This window comes from Pseudopipra pipra, chromosome 1 (genome assembly GCF_036250125.1).
Source record: "Pseudopipra pipra isolate bDixPip1 chromosome 1, bDixPip1.hap1, whole genome shotgun sequence".
In the NCBI taxonomy this organism is placed as follows: Eukaryota; Metazoa; Chordata; class Aves; order Passeriformes; family Pipridae; genus Pseudopipra; species Pseudopipra pipra.
Genome location: NC_087549.1, coordinates 155971382 through 155994505, shown reverse-complemented (window position 1 = coordinate 155994505; position 23124 = coordinate 155971382). Strand labels below are relative to the sequence as shown.

General features: G+C 41.1%; 1 protein-coding gene across 7 annotated transcripts in view; it reads right to left on the bottom strand.

The window, feature by feature from the left end:
• Window positions 1-664: 664 nt before the first annotated feature.
• The window catches only part of SMARCD3 (SWI/SNF related, matrix associated, actin dependent regulator of chromatin, subfamily d, member 3), a 72739-nt gene continuing 50279 nt past the window's right edge, over window positions 665-23124 (bottom strand). For all 7 annotated transcript variants that reach the window (XM_064640254.1, XM_064640238.1, XM_064640242.1 and 4 more), the window contains 10 exons: window positions 22986-23108; window positions 17037-17159; window positions 15181-15276; window positions 14590-14691; window positions 13449-13610; window positions 10008-10105; window positions 8321-8456; window positions 6115-6237; window positions 4783-4884; window positions 665-4693 (listed from right to left, as the gene is read on the bottom strand). In XM_064640254.1, coding sequence (XP_064496324.1) covers window positions 4640-4693; window positions 4783-4884; window positions 6115-6237; window positions 8321-8456; window positions 10008-10105; window positions 13449-13610; window positions 14590-14691; window positions 15181-15276; window positions 17037-17159; window positions 22986-23108 — 1119 coding nt within the window. In that variant the 3' untranslated portion in view covers window positions 665-4639. The remainder of the gene's footprint in view (window positions 4694-4782; window positions 4885-6114; window positions 6238-8320; window positions 8457-10007; window positions 10106-13448; window positions 13611-14589; window positions 14692-15180; window positions 15277-17036; window positions 17160-22985; window positions 23109-23124) is intronic.

The window sequence follows — 23124 nt, the reverse complement described above, 5'->3', positions numbered from 1 at the left end:
ATAAGGAAACATCTCAAGAAAAAGTCAGAAAGGGTGCCTAGAGGATGTGGAAGCAAATCAGAAGACTCCAAACTCCATGAACAGGACTGGATGAACTGTGCCATTGGGATATCAAGCGACCTATAGAGACCATAAAATCCAGTGACAATCAACAGGCAGGGAGGTTCCCTCTTCAGAGGCTCCCAGCTTGAGCTGGAACTACAATGACATATAGTAGAAGAAACCACATTTGATTCTTTTATTTAAGTGGAACCTAAGGACAAGCTCTTTGAGGTCATTCCTACCAGAGTGTCGGTGGCAACTGTATAATTCATACAACACGTCTTGGCATCCAAGCTCTAGCTCTAAACTGCACAGGAGAGGAGCCAGACCTCTCCAATGGTAAGGATTTCTCACTTACTCAGTATGGAAATGGCTGAAGGTGGAATCCAGTGAAGAAATGAATTCACGTAAGAAAGATCTAAAGAGCAACAGTTCTCACCTTTGTGAAGTCCCATTAAAAAAGATGTTTGCCCCTGCACGTGTGCATTTGTGTGTGTATGTGTCTGTGTGTGTCTGTGTGTGCATTCACAAGTGAGCAGAAATTCAAACATTCAGATCATTATCGGGGCAGAAAGAAACCAATACCTGTCTTTGTTAAGACACATAAGGTTAGTGCAAGAGATACAAAGAAACAAAGTATTTATTGTTAAAAGCTTTTCTACGAATCACTCGGCATCATACAATGAAGACATGGTGGCTACAGAGTAGAGGGAGTCTCTCTGTTCCCCTCATCCTTTATACACGTATTTGCTCACTGTCACAAACCCACTGTTGTATTTTTTAAATGGAGTTCCTTTCTTCAGTGAGATTGGAAAAGATCATACAGGATCTGGCAGAACAGATACATCCTATTAAACAACAGAGCAGTTACAGAAAGGAGACCTCTTTCTTTAGGAAAAAATAGCTTTCTTTTCCTCCTCATCCCTTTGCACTGCCATAAAAGGGTTCTCCACACAAAACCAGGCCAACAAACCCCAAATACCTGATTAGCATTTTCTCAAAATTAGGAGCCCTAGGATATGCACCAATATTGATATATGCACTAATATTTTTACTCGGCTTCCACAGGATAAATTCTAAACAATGTGGTTTAAAAAACCTGCCAGCTGAGACAATGTCTGCACTACAACTACCAACCTGCTCCATTGAACAACTAAATCCCTGCTGATAACAGTGGAAAATGTTTTGACAGTGTGTCTCAAAGTTACCTGCAGAACTTTTGGTTCTGTCCTGCATGCCCGTTTCCAGGCTACACACCAGCTGAGCCTGGCACTCCCACGTGCTCTCTCCCTGTACACACACACACATGCACACAGAACACACCGACTCACATGGACTGTGCTATTTCCAACAGTACTCTGCACATTATTTTGTGCTATGTCTTACTGGCACTTCAGTGGCACCCTGCTCCATCTTTTTATTGCCTTTCCCACTGTTGTATTTTTCTCTTTATTCCATAATCAAATATTTGTTTCCCCTTTAATCTCTACGAAACATGATATGAGTCCTGACTCATGGCCAACAGCACAAAGGACTAAAAAGACTGTTTATAACCTGCCATGTCAACACTTCTGCTCCAAGATGTTTTTTCTTTCTACTAGTACTCCAGAATTCTGTTGAACCTTTTCCTAGTTTGATGCTCTATTTTCTAACAATCTATATAATCATCTATACATGAACTACTTCTATGCACAGAATGTTTTAAGTATGCATAAATTTGTATTGTACTGTGGCAATAAGACCCTGAAACATCTTCTTATCATCTTTTATACACACAAAACAACAACCATCCTGAACTTCAAATGAATTTCTCATTCACGGTCTGCCACAATTACCTGCCTGTTCAGTGCCACTACCTTTCATTTTTGTACTCCCAAGCAGCACCTAGTCTAGTTCCTTCCAGTATAGCTCCATCATTTCTCTTCGAATAAAATTTCTCTTTGTTTTGCAAAAAAGCAAGCTCCCAGCTGCACTGCTGGAACAGAGGACAAAATTTCTCACTGTACCTCTTCAGTGAAAGAACTGAACTGTTCCTGAACACAGGAAAAAGACATCAAAATATCAAACCCCAGTTTAGCCAAAGGAAAGACACTTGACAGCTATTCCTAAGACTCACTGTTGGTGACCAGTCTTTTTATAGACAGTGGGATGTAAGAATTTAGATTCTGGATTGGCATCTGCAGTGGCTGATTCATGCACACACACACTTCATTACAGCATTGCTGCTGAACACAGATTCAGCTTTCAGTGATGCAGCTGTGAACAGGGCAGCAACACCACATTAGTTTTGGTAATTTACTCTGAAAGAGACTTGGAACCAGATCCATTCAATTAATTCTACAGAGAGGCCCTAAAAGCAGGCTGGACTCCAGTATGTTGCCAGCTGTGGCACATGACTGAAATTTCTCTGTACAAATATTTGCCACTTCAGTGGGAAGGCTCTCAAACCCCAGAATTCCCTGGCAGACATCTTGCAGGCATCTATCTCAGTCTCGTTTCCTTCTCACATCCTTGCATATCTTTCTCTGCACTTCCTATTCCTGCAGACTGAACACACCCCCTGAATGCAGCTGCTCTGTTTGCCACATACAGAAAACAGTTTTATGCACTGGGCAGTGTGCACACAACTGACACAGCAGTGGAACAAATATGGAAGCACAACAGCAGATGAAACCAACTGTTTTCCCTCATAATGCTTTCTTGTAGTCCAATTAGTGGAATCCTAAATTAAGCAAGATTTCAAGTCAGTCACTGTCTGGCAGCCTCACAGCACCTCACTATAACCAGTTTAAGACTGCAGGATTTCACATTTTACTGTGAAAAGAGGTTTTAACACAAAAAAGAGTTCCAAATGAAGTCATCCCCAGTAAAAGGCCTCAGGAAAAGAGGTAAAGCCATCCTTTTTCTCACACCAACGTTTTTTTGTGACAGTATTGCCCTCACATGACTCCAATCAAAAGTAAATATTCCAAGACATCTCCGAACACAATGGAGAGTAAAAGCTATGGCACTATTAATGTGAAAGCAAAGATATTAAATAAAGGGGTAGAACACTATCTCTTCTGTGACTGGACAGAAGAAACTTTTAAGTTAAGTTAAGAAAGAAATTGGCAAAGGTAGCAGAAGAGGAAAGGCAATACTACAGAAAAACGCATTATTCAGAAGAGCTGCCTTCCTTCCATACCACATGTGAATTTGATTCTCTTTCTGAGGAAGTGAAGAAAGGAGGTGAAAAGGAGTAACCTAGAAGAGGATTTTGAGTGCCACATCAAACGGACAGTTATATTTTGGCAGCTGCCTTTTGGACTAGAATTCATGTTGGGCCATTAATCACAACTGATCTGTGCACTACAAAAAATGAGGAGGGAAAGGATTTAAGGAAGATGTCCCTGCTTCCAAGTAAATGTGCTATAAATTCCCGTAGTCTGAATTTACATTTACAAAGAAGATGATTTCCAAGGGATATGTTCTTTGTGCTATTTAAGGCTGATAGTGCTTTATAACTCAAGAGCATGCCACATAACCAGCACATATCATGTACAGGGGAACTAAATAATTCATAGTAAGAGGCAGTTCACCTATGATCAAAATGTGAGACCAATCCAGGGACTCTGTTAACATCTTGAAGAAAAGAGAAAACTACCATGTTACATGAAATTAAGTTTCTTGGAATCTGCACCAACAATTAGGAAGTTCTTTTCTGTGATGAATCCCGCAGGCACACACAGAGAAACATTTAAGAAATCTGATACCTTACATATATGCTCATTGTTAATATCTGCTGTGTTCCAAGCAAAGCACCTTTATGTTATTTTCATTTTCTCAGAATGCCTCATTTGTTGCTATTACCACTGATATTAAGGATGCCTAAGAAGCTCTTACTCCAGGGATGATCCTCTTGGTAAAGGACATTGCTCATACCCATCTAGTGATATGTGACACAGTCTAGCTTTTACTGCCAAGACAAGGGGAAGAGGAAGGAATTGCATCTGCAGAAGAGATGTCCCAACTGTATGTCTTTCTTTGAGAGAGGCTCCACATTCCAGAATGAAAATCCTCCTTGTTTGTTCTTTCAGATGGTGAGATAGCTTTTTTCACTGGTCCAGCTGGAATAAAAACTCTCTTCAGGAATATAAAACATTCCACAGCTATAAGAAAGACTATCTTGTTTAATTTCAGATAAGTTACTATTTGAGACTCTTGGGTACCGTAGAATGAGAACTGCCTTTATTTCTCTAAATCCGTCATCTCCTAGAACACCTGTCTCAACCTCCCCATCAGTGCCTTAGCCCATTAGGATTTGCTGTATAGTGTCTGAACTTTCCACTAAAACGTAACAATGCACGTTGATGAATGAACCTTTAGTCTTCTTTCACACTGACACTTGTATGGTGCTGCCTCTGGCCTGGGATGGTTTGAGACACTTGCCATGGGCAAGATTTTCAAGGGTCACTCTAAAGCTGGTGTTCTGACTGGTGTGTTGACAGTACATTCCCATCCAGTCAGGAAGCAGGTCCATGTGTAACAGTGAGCTCGTAACACTGAAAAGTCCACTGGTTTGGTGGTCATGATGCCAATGGGATCTTGTGAGCAGGACTTATGTGTTACGCACTCCCAGAGATTGTTCCAATTCCTGTCGGCGCTGCTGGATCTGAAAGAAAAAGTACAGTTCAGCAGATTCAATTGTTCAGCGGCAGAAGATGCATTTATAAGCCAGCAATGTGGATATTTCTTTCATACCTTGCAGTAGAAATATCTGCTCACAGCCTCTTGAGACCAAGGCTCGTGATAAAATTCGGCTCTGCGTTCTTCCTCTGGGTTTCCAACAACATCAGTCATCACCTGTGACAAAACCAATATAGCTGTTCTACCACATAGACAAACTTTTAGGTAGAGTCAAAATTTATCTACATTACTACATAAAAAATGTTCAGAAGTGTTCTCAAAGCCCAAAGCAAATGGACAATGTGTGCGTACTACCAAAACAAGATCACAGAATCATCAAATGGTTTGTGTTGGAAAAGGGACCTTAAAGTTCATCTCGTTCCACTCGCTGCCATGGGCAGACACCTTCCACCAGACTAGGTTGCTCCAAGCCCTGTACAGGGCAGTAGGGGGTTGGAACCATTCTATGATTCTATAAAAAAATAGAATTCTGATGACCAAGTTTCCAGCATCACAGAATCAGAGGTAAATATAAAGTTATTAGCATATTTTGCAGAGCAGTATTGTGCAACCACAACTCTGATGCCAGCAGGGCAGAACATCATGAAGAAGGCTCTTACGGGACTGGTTGTCAGTCAGGGAAAACTCGGAACAACTATTCTATGTGTGTAGCTAGAGAAGCCCCACAACACTTTTGTTTGAAAGCTCCTCAAGGCAAAGGCTGCTTTATTTAAACATTCTTTCAGATGCCATCCCCTTTTGAATACAATGTAAATAATAATAATCATAATCTCAACAGTAGATTTTTGTAAGACTATTGACTAGGCATTTACATATGAAAGACACAATGATTTTAATAAAATAACTTCATGGATTCATTAATATGACTGATTTTGAGGCATGTCAATTAAAGACAGAAAATGTGAAACTTTATGAAAAACAATTCGTTTTTGCTGTCAAACAACTGAACTTCTTTACATTCCATTTCTCACATATCTCAAAGATAAGCTCAAAGGCAGCTGATATTTAACCTGCCTATTTCTTAAATAAGATTAAATTATGAACTAACAAAACACCCCAAAATTGTCTTCTTGTACTATAGGATGCTCCTGCTGAGTTTTATATAGCTTTGACTTTACGGAGTATATCAACACTGCACTTTGATCTTACTGTCTGACCATGAATCCACCCACCATGCCCACCAGGCACCGCTGTTTCACTGGAATTGGAATACAACCTAAACTGGCTTTCCTGCATACTGTCTGCTCTGGGATTGCAGTACTGCACTAACTGCCTCTCTTCCACCAATTATCCATCCTTGATGTTTGGCTATGCACTCTATATACATTTAGATAAAATTCTTCCATTCTGGTTCCACTATTCATTCTTTTTCAAACCTTAGCTTACCTTAAGATCCCTACTTTGGGACCGGAGAAGGTCTTGGATGTATCCTTTGGGATCTTTGGAGAAACTCAGCATGAAATCACGTTGTATTTTTAGCTGATTTATGGACTCAATTGTCTCATGAATCTGACAGTAAAAAAACCCAAAATATGTTACTTAATTTCTACCATTCTCCAGTGCCCCTCAGGTCATCTTTGTACTCCTGGTAATGTACAAAGGTGACAATTCTATACCACAGACCTGTGCAGCTTCCTAGGGCATTTTCACTTCAAAGAGCAACTTAACTGCAATCCTGCCACTACATTCTGGTTTCACTTGTACTTCTGCAACACAAGTAGGTACAGGATTCTCCTTCACTTCTTGCACTGAAATGCTGCATGGCTCACAGAGCTAAGTCATGTCACCATACAAAGTAATAATTTCCTGTGTAGAATCACTCTTTCTGCCCAGTCTGGGATCTCTGGGGAAAGGTGCTATATAAATATGTCTTTAAACAGTGCCCAATGCAAGAAAGCAGTTATTCTCCTGGTTTCATCATCACCGTATCTTCCATATCCTATTGTAATCCTTAAAATTTCTAGCAACTTCTTGATCAAGTCCATGTTAAATGAACGGCCATGACTTCTAAACTTTTTCTTAAGAGAAGGCCTAGTAAAGTCATGCTGGCTGCAAAAAGAAGTGGAGTGTGAACAGTGAGAAATCGGGAGTACGGAAGGTTTACAGAAAATGAATCATATATTCAGAAGTATTATGAAGGAAATGAGCATTAACTAGCAGGGAAGAAGGAAGAATGAAGAGAAGTCAGGGTCCTATAATGTTCCTGGATATCAACATCAAGTATGATCAGTAGGAGGACAGTTAATGAATGATCTGCACTACACACATAAAGAAGCAAACGTTTGCTACCCTGTTCTTCTAACATTCTAGTTTGAGATAGTAAACCTATCTTGTTTAGTTTCATGCATTCACCTTTTTTGTCAAAGCAGCTAAGGGGGCCAAGCACATGGGAGAAAATAATCCTCCTCTGACTATGCCATCAAGGCCACTAGCGTAGGCACTACATGGTAAGTTAACAAAAGTGAGCTGCTGTCAACTTAAAATCATTCCTCCTTTGGGAAAATGCTACGGCTGTGTGGAGTGAACTCCATCGGCACCCGCCGAGTTCCCAGGAGAGGATCTGTGTCAGCACAGCAGTGCAAGGCACTGAAGGGTAACAGCAGCAGCCTGTGCCCATCCACCCAGCAGTGACTACAACTTCTCTTATCACAGCTTGCCCTGTGCTCTAGCAAATGCTCAAAAAAGAGGTGAGACGAGGCACAGGAAAAGGTGAGCTGGACTGGAAACAGAATATCACCATGCATGCTGCTTGCAAGCTTATATAGGCTGGGAACCAACTCACTGAGCAGCTGTCCTGCTGAAAAGGACCTTCCTGGAGAGCCATAAAAGAAAAGATGCTGCAACAGTTACCAGAATCCACGAGGATTGCTGGTGTCCAGACCCCCTTTAAAATTGCACCAAGACCAGAGTTTAACATATTTGTTTGTATTAGAGGTAAACAAACAGAAGCTGTGCCTTGCTCTGAGAAGCCATTTTTTGTTTATTCCTTACCAAGCCAAATCAGACATTGACACATGGCAGAAGCTGGCCAACAGTGACATGAACCCCTAATACAGCCTGCAGAGCCCACCACTGCCCTAAGACAAACACTATTATTTGAAGTGCACATGATCCTCTTTCAATAACACTTAAAACCGCCAAACTGCTCCAGGTGATTTTCCTGCCATGCATGTTCCATATTTGCACCTACTGCAGAGAGCTGTTCTGCAGTCACGGATACAAATCCCACACCCGAGTATGAGATTCTGCCAGCTTTGCCTTAGCAATTTAGCAAGGTATCACGACCCCTCAATAAAAAGTTAGTCATACAGTTCAGGTGGTTCTCGAATGTCAGAGGACTCATTACACTACCTGTGAAATTCTACTCCTATCACCCTGATAACCATGTCAGGCCCTGGATCAAATCCTGAGTGGGAACACCACTCACCCCTGTGTATTCCCACTGCATGTGGCCAATTCACCCCTTGAAAGCACATCCCCTTGAGAAGTCCCTGTCTCAAGACATTACTGTCTTTGACATGTGACACCAAACCCATATGAAGCTACACAATGAGTACATGTACCATGGGATACTTTACTATTGGGCTGGTACCTTGTTGTCCAATGCTGTAATCTCCTGTTGGTTAGCTGTTGAGAGAAGAAAACTACTCATCTGGCCTTTTAATGGGTCTTCAACTTCTACATCTATGTCATAACACGCCGTCTTCTTCTGGTCGTTGGGATCAACGCTATGGAGAGTACAACACAAGATCATGAAAACAGCCAAAATGAGTCAGAATAAATATCTGTCTAGCCCAGAATACACTCTTTGATAAAGCCTGTTGCAGATGCTGGGAAAAGAGTGTAAGAACAGGGTATCTTTATATATACGTATATTATAGTATATTCTCTCCTCTTTCATCCATCGGATTTCACAGATTTTTAAGCTGGAGCTTTTGTCCAGACCACCAAATTTAAAAGCTACTGATAGACATAGTCTTCATTAAATTGCCTAACGTCCTCCTGAGACCTATTAATAAGCTAAATACCAGTATCTTTCTTTGGCTTGTCCTGTCCTAAATTTATATTTAATTTGTTGGCATTTAGACTTAACATTTACTTTATCTTTAAAGTTTCTTAACAAACAGTTTTGAATCCCGTAGTTGGTAAATCAGACTTCAGTCATTGTCACACATAACCACCAGGTCCTTGTCATTTTTCTCTAAGCAATGACTACATATCTCTGAGGACTTCAGCTTTTTTGTGGTCCATCAGAGAGGTCACTGGGTTATGATTGATGACAGTATGTACACAGCTATCAAGCTGCATGGCAGCCAAGCTGCTTCTTGATTACTCTGTTTGATACATTGAAATGAATCAAAAAGCAAATTTTATTTTCATAGTCTATGTAATATTTAAACTTTATATCACATTACAAATTTAAAATAAAGGATCAAATTTTAAGCATATTCAGAAACATTTGTTGTCAATATTCTGTAGAAAATCAAATCACTACATTCAAGTAACAATAATGTTTAAACACCTAGAATCAGAGTTTTGACCAAGATCACAGAGAAGCTTGTGACGGATTGAAATGCCTAAACAGTAAGACTGCAATCCGCAGAAGTCTCTTTGTCCCCCTTCTCCACACACAGTTGTCACTCAAATATGGCATGTGCTTGAAGTGCCCCAGGCAGCTGAAAGCTGTATTTTATCTGCTATCCAGAAAAACATCTGTTTTGACAAGGATGCGAGAGCTCAGTATCTTGGTCACAATGGCCTTCTCTGAATCCAGGCATTCTTTTTTGTACATCTCTGGAGATCTCTTGGCTTCTTGGCATTCTCAGGATAAGACTAACACCCAAACAGCTGACCCAATCCCAACAAAGCATGCATTTGAAACTGTAATGCTGTTGTACACTTTACATAAGAGCTCAGTGATTTACAGGATTGCCCATGATGTACAACTTCTTATTTCAATTCCTTTTTTATCTCTTTTTGTGGGTTCAAACTCTCATTCCTCTCCCCTTAGGAAAGAAATCCAACCAACTCTCTCAATGGTATTTCTAGTAGGAATAAAAATAAAAGTTGTTTTGCATACCTCTAGAGAATTGGTGCCATTCTACTGAAAATAATTCAGAATTACAGAGACTAGAATGACACAGGGAATGCGCATGCAACAAAGTCCTAGGTACTCACCTGGAAGTACTGAATTCTGGTGCCTACTACTACAGCTGTTTCTGTACTTTATCTAGTGAGTGTTTTGCACATGACAGTGCTGAGCTGACTAACCAGCTTACCTGATGATGTGGTTTATCACTATTGGGTCTGGTGGCAGCAGTAGGTTAGTGAGTCTCTGAGGAATTTCAGAAAACTTTAGCCGTGGACAGTCAAAGATCTGCAACACAATAAACAAAAAATGTTGTCTGTCCAAAACCTAACTTGCAATTAAATGAGAAAGTAAGAAATCAGCAGCTCATAAGGAAGGTGATTTTGAAAACTGTAATTCCGGTTCCTGGCACAGAATACATTTTTGGTCACTTCTGTCCCTGTAAACTGCTGCTGTACTTACATCTGGGCTCACAGAGAGATGCATCAGATGATGACAATTTCAGGTGTTCCACTTTTGGTTTAGCTGCTGAAGGGCACAGGACATTTTAATGGGACATAAGGATCAAGTGTATCAATAATGAGAGAGAAGCAAACACTCCCTTTCTCACTGAGGGTTTGCAGCAGCACATTTTAAAGAAAATTTTATTTAATTTTTTTTACCAGAGGAAACATAAAAACAGCTTGCTTTTTTTTTTCCCCAAGGAATGTTTCCTGAAGTATTTTGTGGTAAAGAAAAATACAAGAAAACACTTCTGAATTTTAAAACTATTCACAATTTATTTTTTTTAAGATTAAGGAAAAATAAACTCAATGTGGTATTCCATATTTTTAACCACAGCCTGAACAGCCTCTTGAAGGAACCCACCCCTTTCTGAACAACAATTCATGGTTACCGTCTCTTCACTATGGTCCAGAAGCTAAACAGAATCATGGACTCATTGAATATCTCAGGTTGGAAGGGACCCACAAGGGTCATCAAGTCCAACTTCTGGTCCTGCACAGGACAACCCTGAAAATCACACCACAAATAGGTACTGACTTCAGAAAAAAAATTTATTCTGAAAAGGATTAAAAGCTGTAGGTTTTGGAAATTTTCTGTGAGTAACTGCAGTACATTGCCAGGAATCTAGAAACACTCCTTGCACCTGGAATTTTCAGAAATATAATTATTACCACCTTTTTTTCCTACTGGGATTTTTAATGCTCTGAACAGGTGAACAGGCTTTTCTCTGAAGGTATTCCATTTAAACTGATTTAACCCTCCCCTGCCTTCTATATATTAATATTTGCCTTAAAACATACCCTTATGTAAAGGCAATCTGTGAAAACATTGAGGCCTATGCAAATGTTAGGGAAACTATTTTCACCTGATAAAAGAGCTACACTACTTGTAGTATTGTATCTATAAAGAGAGACAAGCTTTGCAGCTCCAGAGACAAAGGACAAAGGCAGGGTTGAAAAGAAAGGACTATGAGGTTGTAGGACAGACATACAAACTCAGATGCTATAGTTCCCCAGATACAGTATCTTCTGAAACCTATAATTTTCTCGGTGAGAAAGTCAGGGAATTTGGCAGCAGAAATACATAGAAGCCACCTCTGACTTTTGAAATACCTTTGAACCTTTTTTCTTGCTTTGACTTGTAACACAATGTATTTCAAATCTCCTTGTTGATGTAAACAGTGTTTCTATACAGAAAAGGATCCACCTTCATCAACTCTAAAATTTGTCTGATTTGTTGGACTTGCCTGCATCCAGGAATTCAGCCAGCTAGTTTCTAAAGAACAAGGAAGTACCAGGATCTACTGAGTCTGCAGCTCACTCTTTGTTTCAGTTCTGAATTCTGACACTTGATGGAGACGACTGTGGAATTCCCACCCAAAATCTCCGCATACCAGCTACATCCAATCTGCTGTCACTGCTGGCTCAACACTCCTGTCAGACTCCTAACATGGGTGCCCAAGAGACAAGAGCTTGAAGAATGGAAAAGGGATCAAGGATACACACTAGTTAGAGGAGGGTGGGAGCCCGGAAACTAAGGCTACATGGAATTTTCCTAAAACTTCTCACATTCCTTCTGAACTGCAGTTAAATGGTATAAACTTCTAATCCCTGGCTTTGAAGGCTCTCTGGCCACAGTGATACTGGTGTGTCAGGTAACTCATTCAGCAGTATTTTTTTAGACACAACCACAAGCACAGCAGTGCACGACTCAGAACAGCTGGCACAGCGAATGAGAAAACATGTATCTAAATGAATGGAGTGAGAATGTGTTATGTAGTGCTCCCCTAAGGGACCCGCACACTTCCAGCTAGGACCACGTTTTTTTCCAGGAGTTATATGACTAAAACTATATAGTCTACAGAAATACTATCAGACTGGAAGGCATTATTAACCCAATTCCTTTGCCCTCCATCTCTCAATCTTAGAGTGAAAAACAAAAAAAACCTCATCATGAAATATTTCATTTGATGAATGGGATTTATATCCCTAAGCACTAATGTCAAGTTTTGAAAGCAAGATTAGCTAATTAGGACAATTTTGCCAGAGACCTAAGGAAAACAGAAACACTCAAATCAATCCCATTTATGATTTAAATCTATGCAAGCGCTGCATTCTTATGCAACTATTCCAGCTTAGCCAGCTCTTGCAGGGTGTGAGGTCCAGTCTTCTAGAAAGGCAATCAGCTACTTCCCAACTCTCTCATCTGATTCATCTTCTGAGAATGAGAAGACATCTACCAGGTCTGATGACATTCCTGAAGAGTTGTAACATAAAGGAGACCTACAAGCTAATAAGCACCTAACGAGACACACAAAGAGAAGGTGGCTTCAGCAAGTTCTTATTCTAGTGAGGTTCTTAAATGGAAAATTAAAAAAAAGTGAGAAGGTCCTCCCGCTTATCAAAAGTAAGATACGAACGTGTGTACTTTTTTAGACAAAGGATCTGCTACAAATCATGTAAGCCTAAACCTACAGGAAAATAAAGTCAATTAAGACAGTGACAGCTCAGACAACATTATCTTTACAAATAAATATAATTGTATCTACAGAAAGGGTGGAGATGCTTTTAAGTGGCCTTCTTAGTTAATTCTAGAAGTCACTTTGAAAGACAAAAAGTCTTAACGTGCAGCTTTCAAAATATCATGCAGATCATTAAGGGTACTCTATTGTCTGAAGCAGACTTAGGAGAAAATAACTTTTCTAATTATATCTTCCATGTCTTCTATCCTTCATGAACAGCGAAAGAGAAGGGAATAAAACAGGTCTATATATGATTTGATAATCAGAATCAGCAGATTATTTCATGTTTCTTAGTACAAAATGATATACTGGGGGAAAAAATTCCACCAAATCAATACAGAAGTCCTCCTTTCTGGAAAGGCTACAGCTTCTGTGGGAGTGCTGAACCACCAGATGTGGGGGATTTTGACAACACTGGCACATGGGGAGGGTGCTAATGATATTACTTGTAGTGCATGCTGAAAGCCATTCAGTACTGAGGATACTGCAAATCATTAAGGGAAGATAAAAATGAGTAATTTTCATTCCAATTCCAACTCATCCCAAACTCGTGGATGGATGTTATAGTTTGCTTCTAAAGAGCTACTGTGCCCAAAAAGGAGTTACCTGCTGGAAATACTTGTCGCAGTTGATGTACTCCTTATCGTGAGAGTCCTGCAGCTTGTTAGTTTTGATGTACTGCCAGAGTGCCTGGATGATGGCTGAGCGTGTCTGCGTGTGGATCCCCAGCAGCCGCGCCAGCCGTGGGTCCAGCTTGAACTGCGGGGGCTGGAACAGGAAGAGAAGGAGGGGGCAGTGGAGAGGAAAGCAGACAGACACACAGGTATGAAGTTTCAGTATTAATTCTCAGGGCACTCTGTTCCTTGGGAGAAGCACCCCATTCAGTGGCAGAGATTGAAAAAAACACAACTTTGCATTTCTGTATCCTACTGCTGATGCTCTGGAAGAAGGAAGGGGGACACTGTACCTCTGCCATGCACACAGACTTACCTGTAGCATATGCTTTAAATAATAATAGCTTGCACAAAGACTCAGGAAACAATTCTCCTTTTCAACATTGATGCATAATTTTACTGTAAGGAGTGGGAGAAGAAATAGAACAGCCCTTCCTCTGAACTACTGGAGGTTAACTACAGAGGGAGGAGGAAGTCATGATGATGCTTCCACTGTTGTAATGACTGCTCAGCTGCCTCACATCAACAAACTGTCTCGGAACTCTGTTTTTTCAGGCATGTTCCCCACCATTCTGGTGCATACCAGAACATTTACCCAACCACAATCAGTCAATAGAATATATTTCTTCTTCTGACCTCTGTGATACAACTCAACTACCCTGGTCTGCAGCCCTAGTAATACAAATTCCCTGGATAATTTGGAATTACACAGCTGGTTCAGGTACCACTGAACTAGCAAAAGCCACTCCTTTGAATTTTTTTAAAGAACCACACATGTAACTCGTGTTCAACTTATCTGACTATTCTCTAAGAAGCCAGAGGAGGAAATGCATATTCTTTCTGCAGGTGGGCAAAAAAATACTAATTATCATAGTGCCAAGACCTATTATTTTGCTGGACTATATAAGAAGCTCACTTGATGTGTCCCCTTTAAATCTTAAGTAATCTATCAGTTGGGTATCATTCTAACTTCAGTGGACCATGTGACATTCTGAGCCCAAGTATATTGTTTTTTGATGTGTGTGACAGGATGAATTTGCTCTGTTGCACCGTGTCCCAGTGGCTGCACTGACCTGGTAGTCCAACATGAGGAGTAACGTGCATCGCACACTGACATCCCCAGGTCTCTTCACCTGGAATCCATCCGTTTCCTGGGTCGTGGGAGTTCTGTGCCACTGACAAAGGGAGAAACAAGACCGTCAGCGTTTTTTTCACTGATGTCCATGAAGGTGCATCTTGCACAGCACATCGTGCCAGAATAAGACAAGTACAAGCCTTCTGAAGATTTGGCAATTTAAAAAAGAAACCCAACAACAACAAAACCAAACCACAACAACCCCCCACAAAAGATTTCAATTCAGCTTTAGTGCAGAATCTGTACTGCTGTTACGCTTTACTTGAGAGGAAAAATGTGCATGATTTTTTCATCTTTTCACACATTCTGTTCAAGATGTGCACTACATCACTACTACATCTATGTTTTTGGACTAGATTCTGTTAGCAAACATTCTTAAGAAGAATGGAGTTTTGAAAACTTTGAAAATACCTTAAACGAGATAACAAATACAAGGTCACCGAAACAAGGGAGACAACAGGCACCTGGGTGCTTATGTGTGCCACTATCACGAAGTGATACGTATACGAAGTGTGCACAACCCTCTCACCTCCACAAGATGGTTGTCAGGTCCATAAAGATCTTTGTCCAGTTCTATAACCAAACTCTTAAAAAAAGACGAAAACTTCCGTTTCTGTTTGCTGAGCTGTACAAGCAGAAGAACCAGATATGTTTAAGGCTATGTGTATTAGCTTGTGTCCTAGGCTTCCTTCTCAGCCTCTCTCTTTGTCTTGAACATTAAATCCCATGTAGACCACAAGTGTGGTCACTCTAATTGAGTTTTCCCTCTGACAAACACAGGATAAGATGCAAAGATCTCAGCAGTGGTGGAACAATAAAACAGAACGGTAGGGAAGATTTCCCTGACTCTCTTAATGTTATTGGAAAGGACTGGCTTGTCATGTGAACGTGGCACTCATGAGAGCAGGTCCAGAGAAGGGCCATGAAAATTATCTGAGGGCTGGAGCACCTCTCCTGAGGGCAGGCTAGGAGAGCTGGGGTTGTTCAGCTCAGAGAAGAGAAGGGTTTGGGGGGTATTCAAAAGGGGCTTGTTAGAAAGATGGAGAGAGACTTTTTACCAAGGCCTGTAGTGATGGGACAAGGGGCAATGGTTTTAAAATGAAAGACGGTAGGTTTAGACTGGTCATTTTTTACTCAGGAGGTGGGGAGGCCCTGGCACAGGTTGCCCAGAGAAGCTGTGACTGCCCCACCCCTGGAAGTGTCCAAGGTCAGGCTGGACGGGGCTTGGAGCAACCTGGGATAGTGGAAGGTGTCCTTGCCCATGGGAGGGGGTGGGACTGGGTGGTCTTGAAGGTCCCTTCCAACCCAAACCATTCTATGATCCTAAGGCCACTGTATACCTTTCATTTTAACAGCTTGGGGTTTTTTAATGAATGCTAATTTCTTGGTCTGATTTATCAGATAATAGTAAATTTTACAGATTGATCATACACTAGGTAAAACTATTTCCTTTTACATTTTGTCTTTCCATTTAATTATCAGTATTCACTGTTTACTCCACAGCTCATACTGTCTACATTAAAAACTGGAAGGCTTATAAGCACATAATCTGACTTTCCATAGAATATAGTCTATGGGATTCCAATTTATTTCTTTGTATTTAATGAAGATAATATTTTATTAAAAAATGCCAGTAATTGAAAAGATATTTTGTTCCAATAAAGAATCTCTTTTTCTTGTTAAAATATATGCTCTAATTTCTAAACTGAATTTGTCTAACTTCAATTCCCAGATGTTGCACTTTGTCACCACTTCATCTTCCAGGAAGATTATGATTCTGATTCATGTACAGTTACCTCTAGACAGCCGAAAGCCTTGCCCTCTCCACGCATGCAAGTTCTTAATCTGTTTAGCCTGTAAATACTCAGCTTGTGAAGTCTATTCAAATAGGTGACATCTTTATTAGGAAAGTCCAGCCTTCCCCAAGGAAATCTAAATCCATCACTGAGGTTTCTGAGGACTTCATAATGATAAAACATTTCTCCCATCCTTGCTCTCACCATCATATTGATCTCTCTAGGAATATGAAGTACTGCCTTCTCCTTGTTATCCTGCTCTTCACAAGATGCAATGCCTGCTGTAGGCCTGACTTTTCATACCTCTTGTGACCTGAACCCTGCCATCTCTTTTAAGGGAATCATCTCAGCCCTCTTCTCTCCACCTCCCCCTACCTATCCTGTCCTTAAGTCTGTTTCACTTCCTGCTGCTCTCCCCAACACTCCCATTAGGGCCTTATCCCTCTCTCCGGTTGGACATGGTGCCTTCCCAGCAGCAACAAGCTAGCGCTGCCATTAAGAGATGTCTTGTCTCTGCTGGTGTCCCCACCACTCCACAGGACAATCTCTAGAGCCCTGCCAGCCCCAGTGAAGCACGGGGCAGTCATACGTCATCCAGGAGCTTCCCCTCCACGCGCAGCTCCCACGAGGCAATGCTGCCGTCGGAGTCCTCGGCATCCGCCTTCGCAGGATTGAACGTGTTGGAGATGTAAAGTCTCAGTTTCCGCTTTTGCTGTTGCACACACAGAGAAAAAAAAGGACAATTCCAGTTAAAGTCCAAGACCTGAGGAAGCCACAGGAAAGGTGACAGTCACACATTTAGTAGAGAATCTACATGTTTAGTACAGTTGCACCAGGTTATACTAGAATATAGGATTCAGTTACATGTAAGAAAATATACCGAAAAGCTGAATCTGAAACTTCCTTTCTTGGCTATACAAACATACTGAAATTTGCTGTAAGTGGAGGAAGACAGGAGGTTGCAGGGCCAAGCCCAAGAGGCAATACATTCTCTACTTCTGGATTAGATACTTGAGAAACTGTTGTAAGAAAAGTATGATTTGATGTCCTCCCTGGCTGGAAGGTCCTAGCTGGACCTACCTAGATTGCTAAAACTCATCTGCAAACCTCTTGCAACATGAATGCCTTTCAAAGCTGAATCAGTTCAGATTTGTAAATGACAGTCACAAATACAGCTCATGCTGCAAACCATCTGCCCTGCACATTTCTGCCCATCTGCATCCTACAATCACGCAGCATCTGGTAACAGTCCTCCTGCAGACACACCTGAACACAGAGACACACACCCCCTTGTTGCCTTACCCTCCTCTTTAACTTTCTTCACGTTCAGCAAAGGTTTCAGCTCCACCCTGCTGTGAGACCTGAGTGGAGGAAGGCACCACACTTCATTCCTAACCCAGGCACTCAAGTCTGTGAGAGATACAATCATGCCTACCTGTTGCCATTTTTACAGGCTACCTGAGGTTTCCAATCACTGTGGTGGCTTTTGGCTGTGTCATTTCTCAGCACTTTTCCTCCCATGCACCACATGGAAAAACCCAGCCATTAAGTCTGATGCACAGATTCCAGACAAGATATTGCCAAAAATTACTCTGGGACTCTAATCTCCAATATCTATTTATAATACAACGACAAAAAGGCTACAGTTGTCAAGTTAACGCAGACAAAACAACCTTCATACAATAGAAGAAAGGAGTAGTCTTGTAAAGCTTTCACACTCACACATAGGAGAGAAGGAAGTCACAGACAGCATGTTATAGAGCATAATCTGTCATGGAGGAATGGGAAAGGAAGAGATTTATGGCTGAAGAGGAACAAGAAAATGACTACATTTTGCCAAATCTGGAGAAGACAGTGACAGGAAGGTTTGACAGAAATGGAGTGTCAGTTGTATGCAGTGACAGGGAACAGGATCTTCCAAAGTGCCATGAGTCCAAAAAATGACAGGTCGGCACAGGTAAGAACAGGTAGAGAGGTAGAAAAACATTTCTGGGAATCTATATTCTTTCTCCATCCTTTCCCATGGGATTTCTGTTGCTAAAATGCTCTTTCATAATACCTATTTTTTTTAATGACCCAGAATCTCTGTTTGGTGTGGTAGACTTGTGAAGGACTTCACGTTCCTAAATTCACAACTCTTCAAATTATCTTGTCCATTTTATGAACCATTCCTAAACTTTATCCCCACCTGGATTGCTTGCAGAACTGCAAGTCTTCATAATCTTCATAAACAGCATTTTCACTTAATAGTTCCTCCTACATACTCTACTAATATTTCAGGTTTATATCGCTCATTCCATTTCCTCTTCTTTCAATTTCCAAAGACATTATCTCCATTCTCCCATTGCCCTGGAAACTCCTTCTCTCCTCATATCTCTCAATATCCAGATAGGAACTGTGTCTGTTTTCGCAGAAGTCTGACACTTCATCACCAAGATAATCCTCTGCAATAACATCCTTATTCAAATCTGAGTATTTTAGATGTCTCCCTTTCTCCTAGTCTCCAGGCTCTAGCTGCCTTGTACAGTCCACCTAAAACCAAGTTAGTAACAATGTCCAGCTCCACAGAGAGTGTCCATATCAGAACTGGAATATAGAGGCGTCTCTCACCCAGAGCAGCAGCAAACAGATATGTCAAAATTTGTAGAAGAAACAAAATTAGTTAGGTAACTGTCATGGTATGAGATAGCCCCAAAATCCAATTCCCTAGTTTAAGCCCCCTCCCACATCTCAACCTAATGTGAGATGGGTTTTTCCAGACAAAACACACCAGACTCCAAATGGGGAAAGGGAATATATTACAATGACTGTACAAATAAATACTACAACACATTATACACATGATCACAACTATCTCTACCATGACATATAGTATTTACAATGGATCAGATCTCTTCTCCTCTCCAAATAAAAGTCCAGGAGGGAAAGAAGGACAGATCCCTTCCACATTTAGGGCAGCAGCTCCTCTTCTGTCTTCCATGCAGCAGTTTAAACTGGATTGTTGTAGCTGGATCTCTGTTCAATACACACAAGGGGGTCTCCAAGCCCCTCGGCTCTCCTTCGGTCCAAGCGAAGGCCTCACCTGTGGGCTGCCAGCAGGGACCAGACTCGCGTCACCACAGCTATGTCACGAAATGCAGGGGCATCTTCGTGAACGTCCCTTCCTCAGGGGATTCACCCCTGAGTCAGAACATCTTGGGCAGCATTCAGTTGCAAGCCTTTGCCTCAAGAGTTCTACCAGAGCTCCTGTGCTCTGTCTCAGGCTGCCAGGCTTGTCAGCAGCGGGGGGGGGGCCAAGGTCAACTCCCCCCACATTCCATCTGGCCTTCCCGGTCCAGCTCCGGGACGTCTTTTGAGCTTCTCAGCTCCTCTCTCTCTCTCTCTCTCCGGTGCTGCATGTCTAAAACTCTTCTCCAAAATAGGAGTCCATGTCCCTCTTTTCCAAGAGGGGTCTCAAAGGAGTTTGGGGGGGTCTGGTAGAGTTCTTACCCCCAGAACTCTGTAGCTCTGCTGCTGACTCTCTCTCTCTTTCCAAGAGTCCTTTCTGTGATACATGCCGTTTCTGCTGCTTCTCCGGTTCAGTTCTTATCTGTCCTGGCTCTCTGCCAGTCTCTGGACGCTGCATCTCTGCTTTCTGCTCTGTCTCCGCTGCCCAGGGTGGAGAGAAACATCTCCCAGCTTAACCACAGACACTTAGCCCAGTCTAACACTGTTCCAAGTCTTTGCAGTCCCCCCCAGCCAGGGGCTGGGAGGCCCCAGAGGCCCCGAGGGGCTCAGAGCCCCTTCCTCGTGGCTCTACAACATGGCCACCTCTCCTCAACAACCAAACTACCACAACTCTTCTCTTCCATTTGCTTGTGGTATGTTTACATTTTGCAGGAGCGCCCATTGGGCAAAACTTCAAAACTTCCAGGGGTTTCCACCTCTTGGGGTCTACCACTTTTCTTAGCCTCTGGGGGAAAACAAGATTCAAACCACTACAGTAACTAATGAAAAAAAAAATGAACAAAACCTTAAAAATATCCAACCAAAGCAGAAAAATCAGTGACTTGGTAGACTACACAAGTATCATGAAGACTAAGAGGAACTAGACAATATTTACTGAGTTCAAAACTGCACTGACATGTGAAAAACACATGTAGACAGTTCTATGAAAACTTCAACAACTACAGCAAAAACAACCAACAAAGAAAGTGAAACAGAGGTTATAGAGGAATAAAATTGAAAATAGTATGCACAATAGTCTATAAAATCCACTATAGCAGTTTATTCGGTAGCTGTATACTGTACTTTCTCAGGAGAGAATGAGGAGGTGTATAAGAACAAGCCAATGTGGGTGGTAAGAACAAGCTAGGTGCACTAAAAAAATCTTCCTCTACAGTGATTGGGAGAACTGAATTTTTTACCTAAGAAAACAAACCATTAATGAACTTGAAAGACATATTTAAAACATAGACTGATTAAAGAAGGAGATTAGGTGTTTGCATTTTCCTTATCTCACAACACAAAAAGCAGAACACACAAAATTACGTTAGAAATGTTTTGGAAAAAGTGCAAATCCAAGAGCAATTCCTCAGTCATCTTAAAACCTGAAAGCAGGGAAAGAATCTCAATTCACAGAACCAGGGAGAGAGACTCTGTGATAGCAGTCTGATGCTACTACTCATTTTTAAGCTAAAAACGGAGAACCTGGGAATAGATAATTTGATCTGAGAAACTGCAACTATACACAAGTCTGGTAAACTCAGTGTCCCACACCAGTCCCTGGCGGAAGAGTGACGGTCCCTGGATGACAGTCTCCAGTTTGCAGTCCTGCATATTCCCTACATCACCTACCTCAGACAAATTCAAATTTTTCCCAGGATTACAACCCCAGTTTGGGAATCACTGAAGGCAAATACTTCAAAATTACAAGAGCTGTGATAAGAGATGGAAATGCAGGGATAACTTTCATTGCTGTTACTAATGCTCCAACTGTAATAAAATGAAAATACTTAACATTAGAACAACCCAAATTTATCTAGACTTAGCTCTAGACAGGTCTTGACTTTCACAACTGCTACATGCTAGGGCTATTTATACATGAATTTGAAAAACATCTGTTTGATCATTCTCTAGATGTTAAGTAACTGAGTAACTGATATTTAAAATGTATTTGCTGAACCCTAGGTGGACACAGAATTTTCTGTAGTGTTGTGTCTCTTACACCGTTCCCCGCTCCAGATCTCCATTGCACAGCTTACGGCTGGGACCTCATGTACCTGTTACTTCCCTAATTAAAGACTGTGCCACAAACTAAACAGATTTATGAATGCAAGTCCAAGTCTCCAATAATTTTTAAACACGTCCACATTCCTGGCAAGTTTAAAATAATGTTCTGCCCATATCAAGAAGCTACAACAAATTACTCCTTCTGAGAGTCCAATTTAGCATATACAACACTTTGCGACAATGAACTTGTGATTTAAGCCATCCACATTTCAGTTTCCTGTCTATCTAGGTACGTTAATGGATCTTGTTTCTTTTTTTCTGTTTCAATAAATCAATTGGAAAAACATCAGGAGTTAAAGTGTTCTATGTCTTATCAGATACCTGTACAGTGACAAACACAACAGAATCTTGATCTTAGTTGGGCTGACACCCATCACCCTGGTACAAACAAGAATGTCGGCTTTACCTCACTGCAGACATAGAGCTGCAAAACCCTTTGTACTACAGGATTTACTAGATGAATGACTATGAGCACCCTATACAGTCAAAAGAACTCAAATTTAAGGTGTTGTCAAACCATGACAGGTGTGAAAAGAAATTCTTCACAATAAGAGTGGACAAACATCGTAACAGATTGCCTGAGGAGGCTGTGAAACTTCCATCCTTATGGATTTTCAAAACTCAACAAGGCCTTGAACAACCCTATTTTGAGCAGGAGGTTGAACTAGATAGCTTCCACGGTTTCTTCCTACCTAAACGTTTCCATGATTCCAATGAATAGACTCAAAAAACTTAGCAAAAGACCATTTCAGTGGGATATTACGAAGAGCGATGTGCTGGACTTGATCTGACATTCATTTTCTGACATGAATAATCCTTATACAGGATATGTGTACATTTTTGCAGGATCTTTAACAATTTTTTTGTAATTAATTCTTCCCATCATATGTTCAGTTATTCCACAAGTTCAGCTTTTGACTGAATCAGAATCGGAAATTTAATACATCTCTTCAGCACACCCCTCTAATCTCTTATTTTCTTGTTTTTAATCATTCTGATACAAAATTTCAAAATCAGTGTTTATTTATCCCTAAGCTATTATTCCCCTTATTAAAGGCTTTCAGAAGCTAGAGCTGGCAATAACCACAGAATTTTCTCTACCACTTTTCCATTCATGCTGATCCCCAGCTGCTGAATCTTTGGAGCTTTGTCTGACCCATTCCAAAATATTCCTGTAACAGGACTTTTATTGAAAAGATCATTTCACCATTTAATACAAGAACTATTTCCCCACTCAACACAACCTACAAATTTTTCACAACATTACCTTCATTGGCCTCTTCAGCGCTTCCTGAATATCCACACGCTTCCGCATAATGGTCTGATCCAGCTTGCGTTCAAAGGCCAAGAGATCCATGTAGGCCTGGGACTCAGGAACCAGCTCCCGGATCTGAGAAGGAAGCAAG